Raw genomic sequence first — 26,162 nt, 5'->3', positions numbered from 1 at the left:
TCCAGGCAAGTTGGCCTTGGCAGGATATAGGGAAGAGTTCTGTCATAAGATGGACATCTTTCCTAAGGCGGCCAAGAGCTGGAGAAGGCCAGCTATCCTACCGCACCTTCAAAAGCCAGCACAAAATTGTCGAAGGCTCCGACCTGCGCAACCAAAAGCCCAGGTCAGAAAGTCTGAGATGCCTACTCAAGTAGTGTTGACTGTGTCGGACGCAGGGGGAGCATCAATGGCAAAGGCTTAAACGTCTTCCCTGTCAAAGGGTTCGTTGCGAAACCATCACATTGCTCTGATCCTTCAAGTTGTATGCCACTATCTAAAATACTTTTTTGTTCAATTTTTTTTTTTAGGTCTTGTGGATTGATTTTTGAGGAAGAGACTGAAGACGTTGTATCCTTCGGGTACAAATGTTTTGGTATGGCCAGTGTCCCTGAGGAACTCATTTCTGATGAATCTTGCTTGGCAAACTTGGCTACCAGTGACATAGACACTTCTGCAGAAGTGCAATTTGCTTAACTTTATGCAGCTGCCCATCCAAGTGCTGGATACAGGGCAGTGATTTAACAGACACTGAGTATTTGTTTTGGGGATATCCTGCAAAATACATAGGACAGGATGTCCTTCCTGCGTATCCTTCACAAAGGTCATCCCAAAGAACCTGTGCTGCTATTTCATTTATCGCGTAAGAACACCACCTCGAAAACTGGCAGAAACCAGATGCCTCTCCCGCTCTCAAGGTGTTGGTAAGAAAATCTAAACCATCGGCTATTGATCCTGATTTTCTCTCCAGGCACCCTACTCCCAAGAGTTTGGTCCAGGTGGGTGCTTCCACCTCAAAAGCAGCTGCCTATCCATCTTACCCGACGGGGATGACAAAAAATGACATGCTTGCAAAAAGGCTGTTCTCTGACAGGAGTATGGCACTCTAGGCCATTAATGCGTTGTGCCCATTTGCAAAATATACATTCTCTTTATAAATGTAATTTCCCAAGCAACTGATAACATTCCTGAGGGAGAAATCGGGGATGGCTTCAACATCATTATTGATAGCAAGGAAACGGCATTCCAATCTGGGTTGGATGCATCAGACTGTGATGTATGGGATCTGACGCAGTCCGAAGGAGATATGCATGGCTGCGCCAATCTGGATTTTCTCCAGATGTCCATTAAAGACTGCTGGAAATGCCCTTCGAGGGGTCAAAACATTTTGGGACAAAGGCTGACTACCGCTTGGAGAAGCTCAAAGCTTCTAAGGATTCTGCAAAATCTTGGGTGCAGCCATCTGATCACCTCAACAGCGCATAGCTTCCCATGGTTCGATAGGGCAGCCATTTCATTTCTATTTTACTTTTGGACAAAGGTAGAGGTCAGCCTTTCCAAAGAGGGTAAAAGAGATTACCGCTTGGGCTCTAGAGGACGTGGAGGAAGAACAGTTCAGGCAGTCGCCTCACTACCTACGCCCCAGCGATAGCCCCCAACCACTGAGCACTTTATGCACAGGATTCTGCAGGGAGGCAGGTTGATTCAGCATTTAGAAAAATGGTATTGCATTACTTTGGTGCTTGTGCACTGCAGACAATAGCTCAAGAGTACTACCTCACATTTCTAAAAAAGGTCCCCCGAAAGAGCAATCTCTTTGGGAACCAGACACGCTCTTTATGCAGGAGATTCTCTCCCTGCTGTGGAAAGGGGACCTGTAGCAGATCAAAACAAAGGTTGGTACTCCACTATTTTCTGGTTCCCAAGAAAGACTGAGGACTGCGACTTTTCTTGGACTTGAGCTGCTTGAACAAGTTCCTCATGAAGACAGATTCAAGATGGTCACTCTTTCGCAGATTTTCAGGCTCGTCAGTTCCAGGATTCGATGGTGTTGCTCTATCTTCTGGATGCTTAATTTCATGTGCCTATTCATCCCAAGCACAAGTACCTGAGGTTTGCCGTTGGCAGTTCTCACCATCTGTCGAGCACTGCCTTTTGGGCTGACCTCCGCCCCTAGGATCTTCACCAAGTTGATTGCAGTGGTGGCAGCAAATCTAAGAACGGGAGGGGTTCCCATCTTTCCCTACCTAGACGATTGGGGGGGGCACAGGCTCTGGGCCAATTTGAAACTTTTTCCAAAAACTGGGCTTCTTCAACTTCAAGAAGTCCCAGGTGATGCCTTCCCAAAAGCTGCAATTCATGGGAGCAGTCCTGGACTAATTTGGGGAAGGCTTCACCCTTCGAGTTGAGGGATCAACATATCTTGCAGATGGTGACCATTTTAGAACACCTAACATCTACCAGCTTTCAAATTTCTGAGGTGGCCTGGTCTTATGGAATGCTTCATTTTTCTGGTGCCAAAGGCCCACCGAAGGTTTGTCAGGCAAGATGTCAGCCTCCAGGACTCGCAGGATCTCCCCTGCTGGGTCTGCAAGGAACATGTGATGGGGGAATCTTTGGCAACCCTGACCACAAATGAGATTCTTCCCTGATGGTAATGGGGAGCTCATATGAGAGCGATCTTACGATCAGCTGTCTTTGGTCCCTTTCAGAATCGGAACTACACAGCTGAGGGCAATCGGAATGGTGCAGAGGGCTTTTTTTTTTCTTCCATACAGGGGAAGAACTTACGGATAATGACGGATAACACAGTGGCCATGCATTACCGCAACAATAGGTAGTGTAGGGTCACTACCACTGTGCAGGAAGGCAATCTAGCTCTGGTTTTGGGCACTGCAATACAGAATCCACTGCTCAACTAGCCGAAGAAGAGAACATGATGAACACTCAGAGCTGGCAGAGCAGTCTCCCACAAGTGGGAGTTGGCTCAGGAAGTCCTTCTAGAGATCTTCTCCCTTTGAGGAACCCCTCAAGTGGATCTGTGTGTGTCCAGTATCAAAGGAAATTAGATGTTCTGCTGCAGGGAATTTCCTCAGGAGCTCTGAGGAACGTGTTCATAGTGGACTGGGAACTTCCACTCCTGTATGCGTTTTCACCAGTCTCACTCAGTCCTCATGTCACCCGGCGATTGAGGAAGTTTGGTAAGTCAATGATCCTTATTTCTCTGGATTGGGCTAGGAAGGAGGGTGTGGTACCTGGAACTTCTCGGCATGTTTGTGCTGCATTCTATTTTCCCCAGAGAGCAGACCTATTCTCACAAGAGGGAGTTCATCTTCACCCAGAAAGCAGAATTCTTCATGCCTAGTTTCTGAGAGTTAAGATGCAAAGATTGGGAGCTTCCGGAAGACGTTATGGAGCTGCTTTCGGCTAGAAGATCAGCAAAAAGCAGGGGGCAAACATTCAAGTTCCAAGCGATTGCCAGTCGGTCACTCACCACCCCAATTCTATACAGCACTCAATTTCTTACAAGAGTCAAATATCACTAGCCAATGGCTATTACAAATTTTGCACCCTGAACTAGCACTACTGCCGCTGTTGGAACAGGTTTTGCAGCTGGTGTAGAGCTAAAGATATTGATCCTTTCACTTCTGATAAACCTGCAGTGCTCTTATTTGCTGCACCTGGCACGCCACAAGCTGCAGGTGGCTACTGCCAAGCTTTCTCTAGTACCATTTTCCATCTTGTAATGCACGTCAGACTAAGGCTCAGTCTCTTATTTTAAAATATCCATTGCCTTTCATTTCCTCAAGGGATTGAGAAATATTTTCTCACTGGTCCCTTTCAAAGTCCAGGCTTGGAATCTGAACTTGGTACTAACCTTTTTGAACCATTGCTGCCCACTCAGGTTATTACTCTTAAAGACCATTTTCTTAGTGGTGATCACTTCTATTGGCACAGTGAGTGTGCTGCAGACTCTATAAAGTAAATCTCCTTTCACTGCATTTTCCTATGAGAGAAGGTGGTTTTGAGGTTTCGCCCCTCCTTCCTGCCCAAGGTCATGTCAGTATTTCATCTGATACAAAAGATTACCTTGCCAGCATTTTATCCACCTCATCCTTCTAAGGAGGGAAGAGGCTGCAGTCTTGACCTAAGAAGGGCTCCCAGGTTTTTATATTGCCAGATTGGCAAATGTCAGGCAAAATTATTAACTCTTAGTTGGTTGCAATGGACACACTGGGTCAGGCCGTGGCTAAACAAATCTTGTCACGCTGCATCATTCTGTGCATTTCAGAATGTTTTTCTTTAGTTGGGAAAGATGTCCCTGAAAGTCTAAGGCCACTTTGCACCAGAGGAGTGGCAACCACTTCAGCTCTGCAAAGATGTGTACCATTGCAGGACATTTGTAATGTTTCAACTTGATCTTCGATGCACACCTTTTCAAAGCATTACTGTCCTTGTCTGGTTAGGACACTAGATTTATGAAAGCTTTTTTACAGTCTAAAATCAGAAGAACAAAATCAATTGGTCCCACCTCAATTTACGAAACTGATGTCGATCAAAGTATCCGTGGAAGGACACTGTCCAATAGAACAAATTCCTTACCCTTGGTAATATACTTTCTACTGAATGTTCCTCCTACAGATTCATCGCCCGCCCAGCCTACCCCTGGCTGTGGGTAATACTTTTAATACACTTTCCTCTTTCATCGCCCAAGCTGGAACTTTTGATACTACAGGAAAGTGCAGAAAGAGGGAGAAAACTGACTTGGGCAACAGGCACAGTGCCTGATATTTATAATTTCGTCAATGTCGCGTCTGATTCTGATCGCAGGAATGGATGCCACTGAGTGACATTGATGATTCATGGCTCCTACATAGTGTCAGTGCCCTCCCAGTTTTACAACAGCCATACCGCCTGGGGCTCATAACAGCGTACCATCAGCCTGACCTCTGGTGCAATACCAGCAGTGCTGACTGTGGTCTCGGTTACTTATTTGTAGTTATCCACACCTATTAAAATGTCAATGATGAACACCAAGAAAAAAGTAACATTAAAAGTGGGATACTTGGTCCTGAAAAAGATAAAAATGGATTGGAATTCTATTTCACAACAATGGTGTAAAATTGTTTTTTTAATTAAATGGGTGTGGGGTCACACTTTACAAGCAAGTAATGGTCTCTGTATGAAACTGCAAGAGCCTAAAATACCATTAGTAACGTCCCGTTTATGGTCACAGGATAGAATCCACATTTTATGTAACTTTAAAACAAATCTTACTGTACGACCTATAAGTAGTGATGAACTGCGGGTACTCGCTCTTCTGATGTAGGCAAATGCCATGCATTAAGATTTGTAGATGTAGAAGGCAATTGGAACTACTTGGAACACAACACATTTTTGCATACCTGAGAAGCAAACGCAGTGATTAAGGTTATGCTGACCTAGAGTCGAATTGAGGACAACGATGTACGTCCCCTGTAGAGGCGGATGTCGTTTGTTTAAAAAAGATTTGATACAAAACACGATCACTAGCATGGGGCATTTCTTTAAATCCACATTGCAGCAATACGTTTCTGGTTACTAGGGGGATGGGGGTGGAGGGGTCAATGGTAAACAAAACATTTAAATGTTCCTCAGAAAGGAGTAGGTTAACGCATCGATTTTTACCACAGATGTTTCACTCGGAGCACAATGACAGTATCTCTTTGGCACCCTCGTGTTTGTCACTTTGTTGTGTATTATGTCGTACCCCACGCCCACCGGTTAGGACTACATGCAACTCCACCAGCATGGCTGCAAAATCATGAAGTTGGCATAGTAAATTAAACCCTCGACTATTTAGGGAAAATGACTAATATGTCCACCACTTTTATTTTACTGTTTACCTCAGATTTAAAAACCTTTTCAAATTTGGCTATAATATGCTCGGAAGATGTCAAGTCCCACAGTGAGACCAAGTGAACACTTTGGTACTGTGCAAAGGCATGACTGCATGTTGAAAGAAAAAATGGCCGACTGGGCACACATTAGGAATCTAGTTCCGTTAGCCTCATGCTACGAAGTTTGATCTTCTCAAGCATAGTTGCTCTTCAATTTAGAGATTTTCTTTAGGTCGGTAGAGTATATCAGCCTTTCGTCTGTAATGTTATGTTATTTGTGAGCACAGAAGTAATTACTACAATTCCACTCGTGATAGTTTATAAAAGTAGTTCTTTTTAAGGAGCACATTGCTGGCAACTCGAGTAAAAAAGGGCTGGCTGCACTCAAGAATAAATGCATGAGTCATTTTAACGTTCTAATTACTGGGATGATTCAGGTTTCCCTTATCAGAAGAAAAGGTTTGCCTGAAGATGAAAATAATGGTATCATATTTGGTTGAGACAGTCAAAGGTGAATCATTCGTCAGTTGAAGCCCAGTATTGTTTGTGACTGCCTTTAATGCATCATTATTCAAGCATTTCCTAACGGCAATGTTGCCTAGTAGTTGACTGACGAGCGTACAAATTGGATGCATGCAGTTGCTAATGAAGATTACCTAGGCTTGGAGCGCAGTATCGTGATTTTATTCAAGAGACAGAGGCAGACATTATGCTTTACTTTATTGCTACCCATAAGCAGCTCTTCAAAAATTATATACATTTTTCTTTTTATACAACTATCGAAAAAACACATCAGAAGAACACTACACATCCCATGAGTCTCTTCTTCCAAGTAGTTTTCAGTTTCTGTAATGTCCACTACTCTGGACCCTTTCTTTCCTCTTATGTCACGTCCTGTGTCCTTTACTCCTTTTTGATGCGTTGAACTAGCAACCCGAACGTGAATACTGACCTGGATTGAAAGTTCTTTTAGTTAATCTTGGTCAACTTCCAGATCTATTTTCCATAGTCACGAACTTGGACATTCGCTGGTAATGCAGAAGGCTACAACACCCACTAACTACCCTGTTGTTCTCAGTTTTTCTGATCCTTACCACCGGAACAGAAATCAGAGTTATGGAGGATATACACTTAACACTAAAACATAGCTCATCCCTATCTTGCTCCAACGTTTGAATACATGTGTATCGGAGGGATTATGCTCGCGTCTGTGTCTTTAATAGAATCAAGACTCCCTGGGTAATCTTCATTCTATGTCAAGTCTGGGGCAAGCATTAGGCCTGTTCAAAGTTTCTAATTGCTGTCCCTGCTACTGCCTTGAAGTAACATTTCGTACAGTTCAAATCGCTGGACCAGTCAACCGACCAGTCAACCGACTTGTAACAAAAAGCCTACTGCAAATGCTCTGTACCCCATGGCCCCTCTGACAGGATGTGCTCAGAACACTCATACATCAGTACCAACCAAGGTCATTACCTCTTACCCATCTAGCTATGGTAGCTGCTGCCATGGCATGAAAGGGCTTTCTGCGTGCTATAATAGTGGTGATACAGCATGCGGTCTAACATCCGTGTGAACATTTCATAGTCTTTGATACATCGTGCTACACCATTTAATATTACCAGGAAAATATGGGTAGGCTATTACTGTGATGTTACCTTTGGTGTACTTCACATTGCTAATTGCTACCCCCTCTGGATAAAACACTTTTCTGTCTACCTTCAGTGCTTTCACGTCTGACTCTCTTCTGTATGATACCAGACAGAGCAACATGGCCAGTTTGCCAGACAACTGCGTTCCTGACAGCTGCTTGTCTTGCCATCGCGCCAACTATGTCAGCGCACTGTTCATGTCTCTGAGTGCAATACTTGGAGTTGGTGGCCTGCTGAGCTTCACTCACTTGAGCAGGCGCACCATGGCTGGATGTTCGTCAACAGGGACGCCATCCAAAAGTTCATGCCTGGCTGAAATGTTTTAGTGCGCAGTGCAAATGTCCTTTAACATTATCACCACCGGAGTGGTCCCCTGGTGGCTCTGAAAGAGTGGAGGTTGAGTTAGTGGGAGGAAGCAGGAAAAGTGCAGGAGAGCAGTGATGTGCCATTGGTGGCTTCAGCCCGGTGGGTCAGTTGGCTGGGCCTGGGGTGTTTGCGGCCAGTAGTCCTTGTGTACTGTTGTGAGAGTCTGTGCCTTTTTGTTTTGTTGTTGCAATGTAGTGAAGTTTGTGCGGTTGTGCTGTAGGTTTGGTGGTTTGGTTTGGAGTTTGAGAGGTGTATGCAGAGGGGAAATTGTTAGTGGAGTTGGTTAGTTGGCATCTCTAGCCTGAATTGAAGTACTAGGCTTGCGCGGTCTCCCCCTGATTCAGCTCTGGCCTGATCTGGGTCCATCTGACATTCCGTGGTTCCTTACTTCTCTGGCCCCCACCTCTATCCGGCTCGCTCATATCCCCCCCCAACCCCCCCGTCCTCCCTACATACTCCTGTGGCCTGTGCACCTGTCCATGTCCAGAAGTCAGGTAGTGTGGTGAATTGCCAATATCTCGACCATTCCACAACACTGCTGTGATATCTGGTGGTAAGTAAGGGCTGGGTGGAGATGTTAGGTGGGATTGGCTGAGCTAGTTGACTCAGTCTTGCGTGTTCCAGTCTATCCGGTGTCACCCGTCCAGGTTCCGTGGGAGCTTCCTTGTCATTTCTGGGGCTGTCTGTGCCCTTTTCAGTTTGTCATCTTTTTTTCTTTTTTGTTTTCAGTTTGAGTCTGAGGTGTTGAAGAGCCAGGTTCTTAGTGATTTCCAAAATTTTAGGTGATCTTCGGTGTTTCTTATTTCTTTTGGGATGTTCCAGGTTTTTGCGGCTAGGTGGTAGGAGGTGCCTCCAAGTTTTTTCTTAAGGTATGGTTTGAGTTCCAGGTGGACTTTGTTGCTTGGTCGGAGGGGTCTCATTGGTTTGTAGATTTCTTTCTTTTGTAGGAATTCTGCTCCTTGTCCGCTGATTGCCCTGTGCGTTATGTACATTGTTTTGAAGGTGATGCGATGTTTTGCTGGGAGCCAGTGTAGTGTTTTTAGGGCAGGAGTTATGTGGTCTCTTCTGGATAGTTTGAGTAGTAGTCTTGCTGCTGCATTTTGGATCCGTTGTAGTTTCTTCAGGGGGTATTCTGGTATTCCGAGGTACAGGCTGTAAGCATAGTCGATTCTTGACATGATTAGGGCGACGATGGGGAGTGTTTTGTGTGTGAAGGAGAGGAAAGGTAGAATTCTTCTTGCCGTGTGGAGGAGGAAGAAACATTTCTTCACTGTTGCATTTATTTGTGGTTCTAAGGTTAGGGTGTTGTCCATTAGGACTCCCAGATTTTTTACTACCTTGGTGCGTTTCCCATTTCCGTAGGCCATGGGATGGTGGTTTCGTTCTCTCTCTTTGGATAAGATCATGATTTCTGTCTTTCCTGGGTTGATTTTCAGGTTGTTGGCATTCATCCAGTTGAAGACTACTTTTAGACAATCCACAACTCGTGGAGTGAATTTGAATGGTTTAATCCTTACGGTTTCTGTTCTGTCTGCTAGGAATGATTTGGTCCAGAGTACTGCTGTGTCTGTTATGCCTATGTCTTTTGGTCAGGGTGTCGTGGCTAACTGTGTCAAATGCTGCGGAGAGGTAGAGTAGAATAAGGGCTGATGTAGTGTTTGAGTCTGCGTTAGTGAGGTCCTCCCAGATGGATAATGGTGCTGTTTCTGTTCCTCTTGCTGGTCTGAAACCGACTTGAGCTTGGTCTAGCAGGTGGTGTTTTTCTACGTGTTCTTGGGTTATTTTATATATGTACGTTTCTAGAAGTTTTGCCGGGTAGGGGATGTTGGAGATCGGCCTGTAGTTGGTGAGGTCTTCTATGTCGCCACTTGTGTTTTTCAGGAGTGGCTTGATGTATGCTGATTTGAAGATCCTCAGTACAGTCCTTGTTGCTAGTGATATATTTAGGTTTCTGTAGTTTTTTGCTGGCATTCCTGGAGTGAGGATTGACTTGTAGATGTCTGGGGGACATGGGTCCATGGGTGATCCAGCTTTCTTGCTTTGTTTTACCAGCATTGCGAATGCCTCTGCTGATATTTCAGGAAAGCTTTTGAGGTTGTGCTGTGGTTCCGTGTTAGGTTTGTTAAGTTGTATGTTGTGATTGGTTGGTCTCTTTTGTATGGTTTGTCGGATGTCATTGTTTTTTTTTTTTTTGTGGTCTGCCAGGTCGTTGCATAGTTTTTCTGAGGGGGTTGGAGTGTTATCGCAGCAAGGTGGGTTTCTCTTTTCTTTAATGATGCAAAACATTTCTTTTTGTGTGTTGGTGGCATTGGTGATTCTGTCATCGTAATGTCTTCTCTTCGCCTTTTTGAATTTCCTTCTTGTATGCGCAGATTTGTTTATGGAACTTTTTTTTTTTTTTTCTCCCCTGGGTTGTATTCTTTCCTACATTCCAGTTCCTTTTTTTTTGATTCCTTTTTCATGGCGTTTAATAGTGGTGTGAACCATTTTGCCATTGCTCTTTTTTTTTTGTTGATGGGGTGAACAGTTTTTCTGGGGCGATCTTGTCTATTGTATCTGCGATCCAATTGTGTAGTATCTCCGCTTTCCTGTCTAGGTCAGCTAGCTCTAGTTCTCTAGTTCTGCAGTTCAGGGTTTGGTTGATTCCAGTTGTTCGAATAGGTTGCTTTCTTTGATGTTTTTCCAGTTTCTCTTTGTGGTGGTTGTGAGTTTCGGGGGTTGGATGCAGACTTGAGTAGGCAGTGATCATGAATGGGATGATGAGATGGTCGCTCCATAGTATTTGTATTGGCGGTGCTGTGGTGATTTTTTTCATTGGCAAAAATTGCGTTGAGGGGGTGTCCTGCCGAGTGAGTTGCCCCTTTGACTAGTTGTCGTAGTTTCATGGTGGCGAGTTGTTCAATCAGTGAGTTTGGGAGTTGGTGTGATTCTGTAAAACCAGATGTTGTGAAGTCCCCCAGGATGATTAGTTGTTCGTGGTTGATGGCTAAGTTGGTGATGACTTCTATGAAGTTGTCGATGAATGTTGCATCATATGTCGGGTGTCTGTACACCAGGATGAATGTGATGTTGGTTTTTGGGCTCGCTGTTAGGTGTATTACCATGGTTTCACAGTTGAGGATGTTGAGGTTCATCCGTTTTTATTTTCAGGTGTTCTTTCAATGCTATTGCGATGCCTCCTCTTTTGTTTTTTTTGTTTGTTTGCAGGCATTTGAAGTTTGTTGGAAGGCAGTTTTGGAGTGTGATTTTGTAGTTGTCGTCCAGCCATGTTTCTGTGATGAACAAGATGTCCATGCCGTTGTCGTCGAGTAGGTCGAAGATCTGAGTGTTTTGACATGGATCTTGTGCTTGTTAGATTGCAATGAAGTTTGGAGGTGTTGGTTTGGACTTTTTCTGTTGAGGTCGTCTTCTGATCGGTGTTGAGGTTTTCTTCCTGGTCGATCGCTTGTTGGGCTGTGGGTTTCGGGGTGTAAGCGTCTTCAAAGAGTTCTTCTAGGTTTTGTCTTGGTTTTTATTTTTTCATCTGGTTCATCTTCCGGGAGTTGTGGTTGTTGATTGGAGGTTCTTCTTGCTTTGGTGATGTAGGGTGTTATCGCATAGGTTGTGTGTTTGTTGTTTTTTGTGGTGTTCCTCCTTCTACTTGCTTGTGTTGGGTTGTTTGATGTAGTTGCTTCTAACATTGGGTTGGATTGCTGTGGTTGCCTGTTGTCAGCGAGGTATTGAGTTAGGTAGAGAGATTTGTCTCTTCTCTCAGCCTTGGTTCTGTTTGTGTTCCTGTCTGTTGGGGTGTATTTTATAGTTGTCATTCTTAGTTGCTGTTCTGGAGTGATTGTTCTTTCTTCTCTTCGTCTTTTCCTTGGAATGGATTGTTTGCGCGGCATTATAAGGTTGAGAGTTGTTTAGTCTGTTTGATGTCCAGTTGGTCCTGCTTTGGTCTGGTTATCTTGTGGTGTAGTAGAGGGTGTTTGAGGCTACTGGTTTGGGCTGTCTGTCGGTGGTATTCTGGCTGAAGTTGGTGACTCGTTCAGTCCCTGTCCTTAGAGGGGATGGGGAGGTGGTTAAGGGTTGTTTAGTTGGGTGTTATTGGTCGCTCCCTTTAGTGTCTGTCTCCCTGAGCGCGGTTCAATGCGGTGAGCTAGCTATGTGGGTTTGGGAAGGGTATCTACTAGTTGAAGAGTGGCTTGGAGGGACGCAGCTCGAACTTGTGCCTTGTGATGTGTGAGCTCCTAATCAGATTGACACTCCACAGTAATACACTGTGGGTTTTGTCACACTTGAGTGAGTTGGTCAGCTAAATTTGAGACACCTGTATAGTGGGAGAGAGGCCTATCGATGCAATCCAAACACCACAAAATGCAATTTGGGCACATAGGCCCCACTAAATCCAAAAGACCTAAATAGTGGGAAAGAGTCCTGCCAATGCAATGAAAGTATCACACAGTGCAATTTGGCCACAGAGGCCCTGTTAAATTTGAGACCTGTATAGTGGGAGAGAGGCCTGTCAATGCAATCTGAATAACAGTGTAAATTTGGGCACGGAGGCCCTGCTAAACTTGAGACCTTTGTAGTGGGAGGGAGTACTAGCAGTGCAATCTCTATCATACAGTGTAGTGTGGAGGCCTATCAATGTAGTCTAACATCACACTGAGCGATTGGAGACAGAACCCCAGCTAGATTTCAGGGATCTGTACAGTGGGAGAGAGGCCCAGCAGTGCAATCTAGATGATATACAATGCAGTCAACTATAAGAAATAAGTACTCTTACCTTACTAGTCCAAGTAGTTGAAGGTTGACAGCTGGCCACTGGCTTCCCCTGTGGATACCTGGTGACGCTTCCTGGTGCCACCTCTGTTGGAGTCGTCTTTAGCCTTAGGGGCTGCCCAGGGAGGGCTGGATAGGATATGGGAATGATCCAATCACTTGCCTGTGGGCGGAATGGGAGGCGGGTGGAAGGGGAGAGGCCAGGAAATGGAGGCTGGGGCAGGTAACACACACAGAGGATAAAAACACTTTTTACAGTGTTTTCCCCATCAGCCCAGGTCACGCTCTGCTGCCTGACTCACCTGTGTCCCCTGTATATGCCTGACAGAGATGCTAGGAAGTTGAGTATCTGTACTAAATGGGCAGAAATGGGATGATCAGCCTGTTGCATGCACCAGGCTTCCCAGTTCTGCCATGCATTGCTATAGTTCTAGAGGGAGCCCACGATTCCTTGATGAATTCAGCAGCTTGTCTCAATTCCTGTCATACTCAGTCTCTACCTAAAGCTCTGCAAGCTAGCAACGTTCTGTGTCTGTATTAGGGGGCGAGTCTGCCCCATTGGGCCTGTCAGTAGATCTTGCTGAAACGTGATGGTCTATGGAAAGTTCCATCAGAACTGGAAACCACGCTTGCAATTTGCACTCTGGTGCTACTATGTCTGCTTCCGCTTTCTCCCTGCTTACCTTTGCCAGCATTCTGGCCATCGTAAACGGACGGCGACTGTGCATTGGTGCAATCCATTCCTGTAGGAACGTGTCTGTACCCTGAGCTCCCGGGTCTAACTTCCAGCTGAAGTATTTGAGCATTCAGCCTGGATGCTAAGAGATGTATGTCTAGGGGACCCCCATATGCTCTGTTATCTGGCAAATACTTCTCTCTGTATCCAGTTGCTGAAGCTGTGCAGATAGCAGGAGTTCTAATCCTCAACCACATTTTGTTCTCCCGGGAGATACTCTGCAGTCAGATCTTCCTCTTCATGCAGTAATGCCAGAAGTATAACCAGCATTCTGGAATGTGTGCCCCCAGATGATCGCTGAGGAGTATGCAGCGGTACGCTGTCTTTTGTGAATGTTCTTACTGCAAAGGAGCCCGCTAATGGCTCCATGCAGTTGATGTGCAGGTCCAGCTCTGCTTGTGACCATTTGTCACCGGTCTCTAGCTATTGACATCGTGCTCCCAGCCTGATCTGCTCTTGTCACTCTGTGTTCCGGTGTGTCCCCGAAAATGGCCAGACTGTCCATGTTGTGTAGCCACTTCTGCAGTTTTGTTCTTGCTTCCTAATTAGTGTAACTAGCTGTTGGTATTGCCAACCTCACTAAAGGTGTTTGACTTTTATTATTTTGAGTGTCCTGTAGTGCAGGGGTCCTGGAAAAATTGACGGTATTGAGGACGCTAAGAGGTCCCACTACTTTTGCTAGACTCTAGCTATATATCCTCATTCCTGAGTACTACCATGATTTCCATCGCTCTTGTCTTGTCAGCTCGAAGCTCAAACGTCTTTCTTGGTGTCTTTCACAAACCCCAAACACTCTCTATATAAATTCTTTGCTCACCAGATAACCGAGGTACGTCTGGAGCGTGTTTGCCCACTGTTCTTGAATTTGGATCTGTCTTGTGCTACAAACAAAATGTCATCTAGGTATAATCATTCTGACTCTCTGCTCCCTTATGGCAGCTGCTATTGGTCTCGTGAGTTTGGTGAAGGCCCAGGGAGCCGAAGATAGCCTGAAAGGTAGTCTTTTCAATTGCCAAGTCTTCCCTTTCCAATGAAACCTCGTATACTTGGTGCTTGCTTCGGGTATTGTAAGGTAAACGTCCTTTAGGTCCAGCCTGGCCAACCACAACCACCTTTGAGTATATTTCAGAAGAGGTGAAATCCCTCCATCTTGAAATGTCTGTATACCAGCCAACAGTTTTTTTTGGGTTGGTCACTGGCCTCACTTTCATTTGTACTAGGAACATGGTGCTGTAGTATTCTATTGGTTGAGGCACTCCCCTTTCTATGGCTCCTTATACTCTCAACTGTTCTAATTCTGCATCTAGCAGCTTCTCTTGTTTGTGAGTGCAGTGGTGGTAGCATGTGTGTCTGGAGTAGAGTGCTGACCAATTGTAGTTTCAATCGCACTGTTTGCAATACCCAAGCCTGCCAGTTTGCTAGGAACTGTTATGTTCCCCCGCCCCCCACTGAAGGATACTTGTTGTATTGGTCTCTCACCTGTGCCTGCGCTTTGCTGCCAGTAGTAGCCTCTACTACTTCGGCCTCTGGAGCTTCTGCTGTGGCTTGGGAAGGTGTCTTGTTGCCTGGTCTCCCAATACTGCACTCTGGGCCCTTGAGGTATTCTTTGGGAATTGTGCCGACCGGCCAAACAACCTCCATCAACCAGTCCCTGCAAAAACTAAACTCTAATCAGGGAATATCTTGAATATTGAGCACTGCACTTTCTGAAGTGCTGTGAAAGTACCTACTAACTTATTCAACTCTTTATCGAACGCTTCCATCAAATAGACTTGTGCTGCATCGCTTGCCTCCTATAAGGCTAAATCTCCCAGCTTATCTATTTGCAGTAGCATGTCTTTCCTTTCTGACGACAATGTGCAGTTTACATTGCCTAGCCTGCATACTGCCTGTTGGGCCCAGTTGACTAGTGTTTGAGCACCCATCGGCTCTCTGGTATCTTTCGCGCTCTCTGCTAGATCCATTCTTTGCTATGGGTCCCTGCTATATCTTGAAGCCTATCTTGGAATCCTTTCCCTGCCCTGGCTGTGCCCTTATGTATGTCTTTGAAATCTTTTGTTATGAAGCTAAGCATTCTTTGGTCCTGCTCGGGCGTATCTACCTTCCCTGGTAGTTTAGGTCTTGAGTATTCCGCTTTCAAGTGGAATCGTTTCCTCCTCAAGGGACTTGAACAACCTGTGCGCCATGCATGCAGTTACTTTGGCTGAGGGCAACCAGTCAGTGCGCCTTGTGTTGAGAAGAAAGTAAATTTGCTTTGGGATTGAACTTGACTTGACTGAACCTGGCATGAAGGACATCGGGAAAGGCAGCCAGAGGAGTGGTCTCTGCCTCTTAACCTGGTGAAGACCTTTGTGCCGAGCACCTTACATATGATACTCTGTACTTTGTCAAGACCTGTAAAAGTATGAAAGCAGTCTTTAAAATCTGTCCCCAAACCGGTTTCCCTGTGCTCTGGGATCAGCCCTGCAACAGTCATTTCATAACCTCATGAACTCCTTTTGTCATTCCTTTAAGGCTACGTCTGCATTGCAGAGCAGGCAAACACTTTGAACCCAACCTTTCATGACTTGTATATCCAAAGGTGTTGCATGTATTACACAATTAACCCGTGCCCCAATTAAAACATTTGAGTACTGGATCTCATTATGTCAAGTTCATCTTGATGCTCCGTTAGGGCTTTATATACCCCTTACTCCTACATTCCTTCCCCTTTCCTCCATACTTGTGGGACATTCCGTCCTTTGGGACGGGACCAGAGCACATCAAACATTTTAAAATGTTTGTCCTTTTATTTTTACGCGGGGTACTGCATGTGGCCGTAACCCCGCCCTCCTGAGCTCGGCCCCACGCATCGCCCTTCAGTCCTTCTCCATGCGGTTGGGGCTAGACACGCTAGCATCACTGGGGAATTTTTATTTTATTCCCTTTGTCCTTCCTGCTCCGGTTCCTCAGTCTTCTAGTCCTCTGTCTATGCTGGAGCGTCTGGGATTCGTGTCCTGTTCTTCATGCGAACGTCGCTTCGCTAGGGCGGATCCCCACTCTTTGCTTGGCTAGCTCCGGAACATCGCTGGAATTTCATGCTTCTACTGCAACTCCCTCTGTCCGGGCACTCCAGTGTTGTCTTCGGTGGGAGGAAGTGTTTCAGTGCGTGCCACCTAATTTCCAGCTTTTCATCGACAAAAAGAAGAAACACCCTGTAAGTTCTTTCTTTTTTAGGGTGCCCCGGCCAGGGGACTCCTCTCTGGGGTCTTCCAGGTCCGGGAGGGGCTCGTGTAGCTCTGTCACCAGGGGTTCCCCTAAGGTGCCTCAAGGGCCTAATGGTGGCACAAGTGTTCTCCGAAGGTTCCTGCAGCGGATTTGTCAGAAACTGACACCATTCCGAGGTTCACCATTTGGGTGCGAAGGTTCAGCCCAGTTCGTCTCTGGCTCTGGATACCAGGGTTCACCCTGAGGTCTGTTTCTGGAGCTTTTCATACCGAGGCACGGCTCGAGGCCCCTCTTGAGGGAGCTATACGTCCCAGGATAAAACCTATAGAGAAGACACCAGCAGACCGGGACAACACTTTAAATCCTGAGGCGGTATGCATGTTGGACCAGTCTACTGTTCCCGCCTCGTTGGATGAGCCTCAAACTGATCATGACAGCGATGAGCAGCCCCGCTCGGTGAGAGCATTCCATGATTGGGTCCTGTATATGATGGCTCTCCTTGACATTCCAGTACCTGAGGCCCCCACTCCTCAGGAGGGGGTGCTTTCGGGAGCCGTTACCTTGTCACCTCGAGCGCACCTGGCTGTTCCTCCAGAAAGGATGTCTTGGGTGAGGCCCGTAAGGCCTGGGTTAAACCCCACACTGGGCTTCACATCAACAAAATAATTGATGCTATATACAAGCTTCACACTTCTGAGGAAATAGCCTTATTGGCTTGTCCGCTCCCTTCCTCAACGGTGGTGCCAAGCCAGCCTCTGCATCTTCAACAGCAGCGGCCCAAATTCTATCCAAGGAGGATAAACTTCTGGACTCCTTGGGCAAGAATGTCTTTGCTAATTCGATACTCCAACTTTGTCAAGCGAATCCCGAACTCATACTGGCAGCAGCCAATCTGAGGCTGTGGAAGGAGTTAGCCGTCTTCCAGGAGTGTATTCCTGCGGATAGGCTAGATTACTTTAAAGCCGGCTTGGCGGGCGCTAGAGTGTTGGCATAGGATCTACTGGAATTTGCGGCACACCACGTAGATCTCAGCTCGAGGCCTTATGGTAGAGGTTGACACCTCCCACCAGGCGTGGCTCCACGCGACAACTTTTTAAAGTAAGTGCAAAAAGTGCTGGAAGTGCTGGACTTGCCTTTTGATGGCAAGCCATAGTTTCATTCTTCTACCGACTAGGAGCTCACAAAGACCAAAGCGAGGACCCAAACCGCCAAATCTTTATCGGTCTTGGTGAAAGCTCCATCTAAGGCCCCTTATACACAGAGGTCAGGGTCCCAGACTCTATCCTCCTGTTTCAGGATCGCTGTGCGCGCCAAACTGAAGCTCCGGTCGGTGGGACGCGGCGAAAGCAACAAAGGCATGGTGGTTTTTTTTTTTTTCCCTCGCCCAACAGCCTCTTCTCCAGGGACATGTAGTCTCCCTGCCGACAAATCAGCAAAATGATACTTTTTGTCGGTCGCACGAGACTCTGGTGGAACGACGAATCTTGTCTCCTCTGGAGGCGTGACAGACATCACCGAAGACTACTGGGTTTTGTCCATCGCTCGGGCGGGCTTTGGCTTGCCCCTCCCCCCTACCTCAACCTTCAACCATCCCTTCCAACAGATCGGGACACCCTTCCTCAGAGCTGAGGTTCAGAAACTTCTAGACCTCAGAACGTTGGAACCTGTTCTCACCCACCCCCCCCCCCCCCCTTGGGGAGCAAGGGGGAGGGCTTCTACTTGTCTGTTCAGTGCCCAAACCCAACCAGGCTTGCCTGTGCACTATCCTTGATCTTTCCCAGTTCAATCTTTCTCTTCCCCAAGACAAATTCAAGATGACGCCTTGCCAAATAAAGTCCTCGTCGGAAGGGCGACTGGCTCAGTGTAGTGGACCTTCAGGATGCTTACATGCACATCCTGATATGGAGGCCGTATCGGAAATATCTGGTTCTCTCTGGGAGGGGGACATTTTCAGTTCTGTGTGCTCCCTTTTGGTCTTGGCTCAATGCTGCGTGCAGTGTCCAGTCATTTGGTCGACTACAAACTGGTCGACTGCAATTTGGTCGATGCCATTTGGTCAAACCAAATGGTAGATTTTTTTTTTTTCTTTTTTTTGTTTTGTGGGTTTTCGTGTCGTGAAAAAAAGGGGGTTGGGGAACCCCCCCAGCAAAAACCAAAAAAGGGGTGAAAAAAAAAAATTCGACCAAATGGCGTCGACCAAATTACAGTCGACCAGTTTGTAGTCGACCAAATGACTGGCAACTGCTGCGTGCCTTTTACGAAGATGTCGGTCATCGCAGCTTTCCTCTGGCTACAGGGCGTTCATGTGTATCCATATTTGGACGACTGGCTCGTACGCAGTCCTTGCCCACAGACGGCATTGAACAATCTCCAGTCTCTCCAGCTCCTGTTCCTGTCAATGAACTGGCGGAAATCTTCCATAACTGTCTCCCAAGACCTGATTATCCTGGATTTCTGTTAGAACACGGTCATTACTACAGTGTTCCGCAATCGGATAGGATTGCGGATCTATCCTCCAGTCTTTGCACATGTTGGCTTGATGGTTCCAGAGACTCCTGGGCCTCATGGCTTCTTGCGTGCTAGCCTTTCTTGCACGTCTGAAGATGGTCTCAGACTTCGGACTTTGATTCCAAGATGATCCCACTATGGTGGTCTTCGACCAACAAACTTTCCGTGGGGGCCTCCTTTCAGGAGCCTGTCCCACAAGTGACTGTTACCATGGACTCCTGTCTTTTGGGGTGGGGCACGACGCTTGATCATCTCGAGGTATTTGACCTGTGGACCCCTCAGGACAGGCAGTTTCATATCCATTATCTGGAACTCTTTGCTGTTTTTCTGGCGCTCAAAGCTTTTCAACAGTCAATGACGTACACGGTGGTCCGTATTCGCACTGACAATTCTGTGGCCATGTTTTACATCAACAAGCAGGGTGGCACCAAGTCACCTCTCCTTGTGGACCGAGCTATACAGTTTTGGGAATGGGCCATCCAGCGCAACATTTGGCTCCTGACTTTACATCTTCCTCATCACATCTTTGTAACTGCAGACTCACTCAGCCGCCAGTCAGCAGCCAGTTATGAGTGGGAGTTGAACATGGCTGTCCTCTCAATCATTTTTCCCCCAGTGGGGCACTCCAGAATGGAACTTTTTGCGACTTTTACAAAAAACGGGAAACTTCCTCTATATGCATCTAAGAACACACTTGAGATCCCATGGCACACCATGATGGCCTATGCTTTCCCGCCACTGCCTCTGGTTCATCGGTCACTCAGCAAGCGCAGGAATACATCGAACTGCACTCTCCTGTTCATGGCTCCTTGGTGGCCAGCCAGATTCTGGTTCTCAGAACTTCAGCATCTGTCGATTCTTACTCCGATCAGATTGACGTTGATTCCTGACCTGCTTCACCAGTGCAATCACCAGATGTGCCACCCATCTCCACAATCATTCAGCTTGGGGGCCTGGTGCCTGAATTCAGATCTTTAGCGTAGTTTTACTTGTCCGAAGACGATATGCGTATTATCCAAGCAGCCAGAAAGCCCATTCTAAGAGATCTCAATATATGAGGAAGTGGCTCTGTTTTTGTCACTGGTGTTTAGCTAAACAGCTCGACCCCAGGCATGCTACGATTGACACTGTTCTTTTGTTCATCTCACCTCGCTGCTTCGGGCATTCATGTCTTGTCCTGCAGAACTTGCTTGTCGGCTATTGTGGCCTATCTGTCCACTGACGGCTGTTACTTTTCTTTCACTAATCCAGTCATTAAAAGGAATTTTGCAGGTCTATTACATCTTTTCCCACCGGTACGCAATCCTCATCCCAAATGGGATTGGAATGTGGTCCTCGCCGCCTTATGCCATAAGCCATTTGAACCCATGGCCACTCCTGCTCTCAAATACCTTTCTTGGGTGGTCGCTTTTCTGATCGCAGTGACATCAGCGAGGCAGGTTAGCGAGCTTCAGGCTGTGTCTGTGGAACATCCGTTTCTCACCTTCCATAAGGATATGGTTGTGCTCCGCATTCATCCTTCTTTCCTGCCTAAGGTGGTTACTGATTTTCATTTGAATCAGTCGATCTCATTACCTGTCTTTTTTCCGAATCCTGCATCGGATGTCGAAAGTCTTACACAACCTGGATGTCAGACGAGCCCTGAGGTTTTACCTCGACAGGGCGAGTGAACTTGGGGGTGTGTGGGGGGGGGGGAGAGGGGCAACTCTTTCACATTCGGAGACCCGAGGGTAAACCAGCTTCAAAGGCAACTATCTCCCGATGGATTGCCTCTTGAATTTCTGAGGCCTATACCACTCGGGGCCTTCAACCTCCTAAGGGCATCCATGCCCCTCTTGTACGTGGCAAAGCGGCAGCCGTTGCCTTCCAAAAATGTGCCTTTGGAAACCATTGCCAAAGCGGCTACGTGGGGTTCCCAGTCAGCTTTTTGTAAGCATTACTGCTTGGAACTGAGCTCCAGGGCTGATGCCCAATTTAGCCAGGCTGTCCTGAAGAATTTATTCCAGTTAGGGGGTTTTCCATCCACCCGAGCTAGCTTGTGGTTAGTGCTTGGGAATCAACTAGTACGGAGGCAAGGGGATGGAACGTATGAGTATAACAAAGTTACTCACCGTAGTGGCTACCTTATTCCTAGTCCATGGTCCCCTGTCCTCCATACGCCTGCCAGCCTTACCCTCTAAAAAGTTTCCTCTATTATTGGTTAAATGGTCTCAGACCTGGTGATGCGCAGGGCGGAGCTCAGGAGGGCAGGGTTACAGCCACGTGCGGTACCCCGCATAAAAATAGGACAAACAAAATTTTACAAAAGTGCTCCATTCCCGTTCCGAAGGATGGAATGTCCCACAAGTATGGAGGAAAAGGGACTATGGACTAGGAGTAAGGTATCACTACGGTGAGTAACTTTATTATTAATTCTGTCTTTGTATTTTTATGCTAAGAAATAAACCATTAGGTGGTCTATTTACCGGATCTGGGCCAATTATCTGGTTAAATAGATCTTGGATAATCTGAAAAAGCTTATTCACTTTCTTGCCTCAAGGTTTCCTAACCCAATGATACAAGGACAGCACCGACTGAAGACCTCCTTCGATTGATCTGGGCTGTTAAATGTAAGCTTGAACAAAGAAAGGTACTCCCACGAGACTTCCTTGGGCCTGTTATGCTTTTTCTTTTTTCAGGGGGGCGGTGGAGAATTCAGAGTCCTCAATGTTCTTTGCCACTGGTTAGTTCTAGTAAAGAAGTGGATACATGAGGCTCCGGTCTTGACTTAGAATTTGTAAATGGAAACTTCCACATATTGTAAATGTATTTTTGCTTTTTTTTTAATACTCCCAGTTAACTTGGAAATAATGCTGCCTGTGTTTTTGTTTGAAGATTACATTTTGTGCTGCAAATGTTGGATGCATGACTGACTGCTGCTGCCTCGAGTTTAAATATAGGCAGGCACCTGTGCTACTTTAAAGTTGTTAGATAAGACTTTTCAGCTCGCAGTTTGGCTGCGCTACTTGAAGCTACACTGTCAGAACAAGGACTAGGAAAGCACAGGTCGTTTCTTTAGTATATTTCTCCTCTAAGTTTGAGAATGTATTAATAATGTAAGTATGCCATTGCTATCCAACTCATGGTTGGGATTGTCCTCTAAATGGATGCATCATGTGATGGAGATGGAGCAAAGGGAGAATAGTTATCAAAGCTGGAGTAATGGTCACTTTTATTTTCACTTTCTTTTAGTGGCAGTCGCTCTTCGAAAACCTTTAAACCAAAGAAAAACATTCCGGAAGGATCACACCAGTACGAACTACTGAAACATGCAGAGGCCACGCTTGGTAGTGGCAATCTTCGAATGGCTGTCATGCTGCCTGAAGGGGAGGATTTGAATGAATGGGTGGCTGTTAACAGTAAGTCATGACTTTGATTTCCCTAATAAATGTGGATAACTGTTTCTCTGTGCATGCTTAGTGCCTTTTTTAAACCTCACACCTAGAAGTTCTTGCAGCAAGCAGATTTTCACTGGTGGAGTATCAGTTTGGCTCTCCTCCTTCCCTTCAAGTTACTCAAATTGTACTTCGCATATCTTTAAATTTTCTTAGAAAGGTGTAATGCAAGCCGCTGGTTTTCAATTTTGTTTGAAGGGATATGCTTTGGTATTTCTTGATTACACTTTACTTCTTAGCTGCCTGCAACATACATTGAGGATTTTCCACAGTGTGAAATGGATGTAAAATTACATTTAGAGTAAAAACAATTGGTATACATGGGTAATGACTCTAATTGGCCAACCCACCAAAGTCTTGTATCGGACCATACAATATTTTGTCTGGACTTTTTTCTTTTTTTTTCCATACTAAAATTCCCTACTCTTTACAACTCATGTTAACTACCGGCTGCATGCACAGGACAATACTTTTATGTACAAGTACAGATCACTAAAGTGAATTTGATCTTTTTAATTTTTGACACTTTACGGCATCCAAAACTAAGTGGCATCAATTATGTACAGTTAAAGATGCACGTTTCCCTAATTTCTGGAAGATCAACTTTTTTGGGCTCTCAGAATCAAAAATAAAACCAGGCAACAGACCTGTTTCTTTTTTTTCCAAATCGTACTTTATTGGTTTTAACTTCACAATACATCACATAGCAAACCTCTTTGAGCGTACTGTCTGTTTCCTCGCAATTTCTCTTGTTCCAAATCACATTTCACTCCCCCCTACCATCAATTTGCTCCTTGGAGTCTAAATCCAGTCATTTATTAGTTCTTTAAGACAATAGGCAATGTACCCTATTTTCCCCCTCCCTTCTTTACTGAAAACCAGCCAGGTCGTTGATTTGTATAAATTTGCAATCTTCCAACCCCCCCACGGCTCCCCCACACACACACTCTATCTGGACAATTCACATCTCAGTCTGTGGCCCTCCCCAGTACAATTTGTGGATGACCTCTACCCTATCTGGTTATGTGCTGTGAGATGGTATGGTTCCTATTCATGATACGATTGCTTAGCATTTCCATCGTATATATCTCTAGCTAGTCTGATCTAGTCTCTTGGGCAGATCACTTTTCCAGTATCTGACAAGGATGACTCTGGCACTACCTGGTAGGTACATGCGGTCTCCTCTGAAGTAGAGGTTCCAACACTCAATCCCCATCTTCCAGCCCTAATAACGCCACTAGTGGCTCCAATACATATCCATGCCATCCACCTCTTTTATACAAGAGGGCACCTCTCTCCAGTATGCACAAGTCCACTTGCAGGACCCACCACATGTGCCAATATGTGCTCCCTTCCAGCATAGAAGGCTAGTTGCTGAAAACATCCATGAGATCCTTTTAGGGGGTACTGACACCTGTGCAGTAATTTAAGTGCAAGCCACCTATATTGCTTTGATATAGATGTCCTAGCAACCCCCTTACGTATGCAGGCCCATAACTCGTCAGCCATCTCTTTCAAGATTGGTCTGCCCTTGTACTAACTCTTAGCAGGTCAGTGGTTCCACTAAGAGGATGGCTCTATAGTGGGTAGGTATTATCCCCTCCCCCTCAGCCCCCCAGGAATAGCAGGTTTGTTTCTCAGCAGGTTGACACCCCACCATTTGTCTGTGAGCACCCTTTGAGCTGAAGATACAAAAGCGCATGGAGAGGCCCATCTGCAAAAGCTTTTGCTATTCCTAAATAGAAATAAAGCGCTTTCTCCTGCCCTGCTTCGTACCAACTCTGGAAGCAGTTATGATTGGTTATTCCCTGTTTAAGTGGACAGGGCATATGCTGCCTAATGGCGAGGGCCACGTGGATAGTCATCTATCAGCTCTTTCCCTGCATGTCGCAGAGCACCTGCAGGACCGGATGTCTAAGAATCCGTTGCAGTATTTATTTACCTGAGGTACCCACAACCAATATGCCACTGTGACAGGGTGCATCACTGGGTTTTCGATTAGGACCAATTGCTTTGTTGTAATGTTGTCGATCTGGTCTAGAGTAACCCTCATTTGTGTAGCCCTATAGTACGTTTCCAAAGCGCAGAGTCCCAGACCCGCTTTTGTCCTTGTGGAGAATAAAGATTGGCCACGCCAATAGCTCAGGAAAGTCTTCATTCTATTAAAGACAAGGAGGCGAGCATTATGCTTATTCTTTCTTTAATGCTGCCAATTCAGCATTTTAAAACTTTAACTAAAACAAATCCAAAAGTTACAAGTTCCTTACTAGAACAAAATCCAGCTACGGTTCAGAGAACCACAACTCCCATGGTCCTGAGGTCCTTTGTAGTCCTGACCTCCTTCCTTCCCACTAATCCGTGCTTAGGTTGGGGTATAAACTCCCCTCCAGGTCCATTCCTCTTTCTTTGCCATCAGTCTAAATCCATATAAAACTCTGTTCAACATCTCCCATCAGGTCTGTCCTGGTCCGTAGCTGGCGCATCCAAACGGGACAACTTGCTAGGACAACATCTGTTCATTGTGTAAAACGCTCACATCGTCTTCTGGTCGTCTCCTGCGAAAACAAACATTCACATGAGGGTGGGAATGAATTCAAAATGTTACAGTATATCACATTCATTCGTTTTATCTCGGGTGGGATATAATGCTCGCCTCCTTTTCTTTAATAGAATGAAGACTTTCCTGGGGGCGTGGCTTGGCGCCGAAGGCGAGCGGTAGCTGATCTGCCGAGCTCCGGCCGAGACGCCGTTTCCTGATCCTTTTTCTCCGGCTCATGTGCGGCCCCAGCCCTTGCAGATGAATGTGCGGTTGTGGGAAGCGGTTCCGCATCCGAATAACCATTGGGCCCCCCGGATTGGGCCCCCCAGACGCTGCTGCGGCCCTAAAACGGCTCTCCCCCCCCCCTCCCGCTCTGATCGGATCCAAGATGGCGCCTTGTATCGCACAGCGGAGCCTATGAGGGGTATCCCTCCCCTGACGGACTTCCAGGCCTGTTGGGGAGAAGCGGAAGCACGAGAAAGGAGAACGACTCCCCCGGCCGCCGCCCGTCTGACAGAGGACTGGCCTGGCTCGGGTCACTCTACCGATCCAGCCCCACCAGATAAGGCGCGCGAGATCCTGCTTCGCTTGCGGGGGGGGGGGGCCTCCCTCCTACCCTTACTCCTCTGAAACTCGCCTCTGTGGGCCGCACAACCAGACACGGGGGCAACATAGCTCACGGCCCGAAATTTGGCTGCGACGGGGGCCTCGCTAGCAACCCCGCAAGCGATCTATCCTTTGAGGCCTAGGACATCCGCAATCATCATCTCAAGATGGCCGCCAAGAATAAGACCAGAGCCGCCACCATGGACTCCTTTGTTTCCACCAAGGCGAAGACCCCCACTCTAGCCAGGGCCGGCTCCCCTGAAGTCGCCCGGACGAGCGAAGGGGTGGCCGCCGATAACCACTCTCAGATACTCGATGCCATAGCCTCACTAAAAACGCATATAGACTCTAAGATCGACGAATTCAAAGTTGATATTCAACTGATCCGCCAAGATGCCCGCAACTTGGCGGAGAGGGTCACGACCGTCGAACAGTCGACGGAGGAAACATCCACGGCCACCACAGCCATGAAGTCAGAAGTTGCCCTCCTGAAGAGGAAAGTTGCCTTCCTAGAGGAAAAGGCGGAGGAGGCCGAAGGTCGGGCCAGACGGAGCAACATCAGGATCCTGGGTGTCCCGGAGGGGAACGAGGGGGCAAATACCACATCCTTCGTTGAAACCCTTCTGCTGCAAGAAATAGGGGCCGGCAAACTGACCC

The 26,162-nt window shown here is 46.6% G+C and overlaps 1 protein-coding gene across 1 annotated transcript in view; it reads left to right on the top strand.

The window, feature by feature from the left end:
- MOB1B (MOB kinase activator 1B) overlaps positions 1-26,162 on the top strand; it is a 357,208-nt gene that overhangs the window by 95,540 nt on the left and 235,506 nt on the right. Inside the window, exon 2 of the mRNA XM_069626279.1 lies at positions 22,158-22,324. Within this exon, the coding sequence (XP_069482380.1) occupies positions 22,158-22,324 (167 nt within the window). The remainder of the gene's footprint in view (positions 1-22,157; positions 22,325-26,162) is intronic.

This window comes from Ambystoma mexicanum, chromosome 6p (genome assembly GCF_040938575.1).
Source record: "Ambystoma mexicanum isolate Mex_15411 chromosome 6p, UKY_AmexF1_1, whole genome shotgun sequence".
Classification (NCBI taxonomy): Eukaryota; Metazoa; Chordata; class Amphibia; order Caudata; family Ambystomatidae; genus Ambystoma; species Ambystoma mexicanum.
The sequence above is the reverse complement of the archived record's forward strand: the minus strand, read 5'-3'. Positions and strand labels throughout refer to the sequence as shown.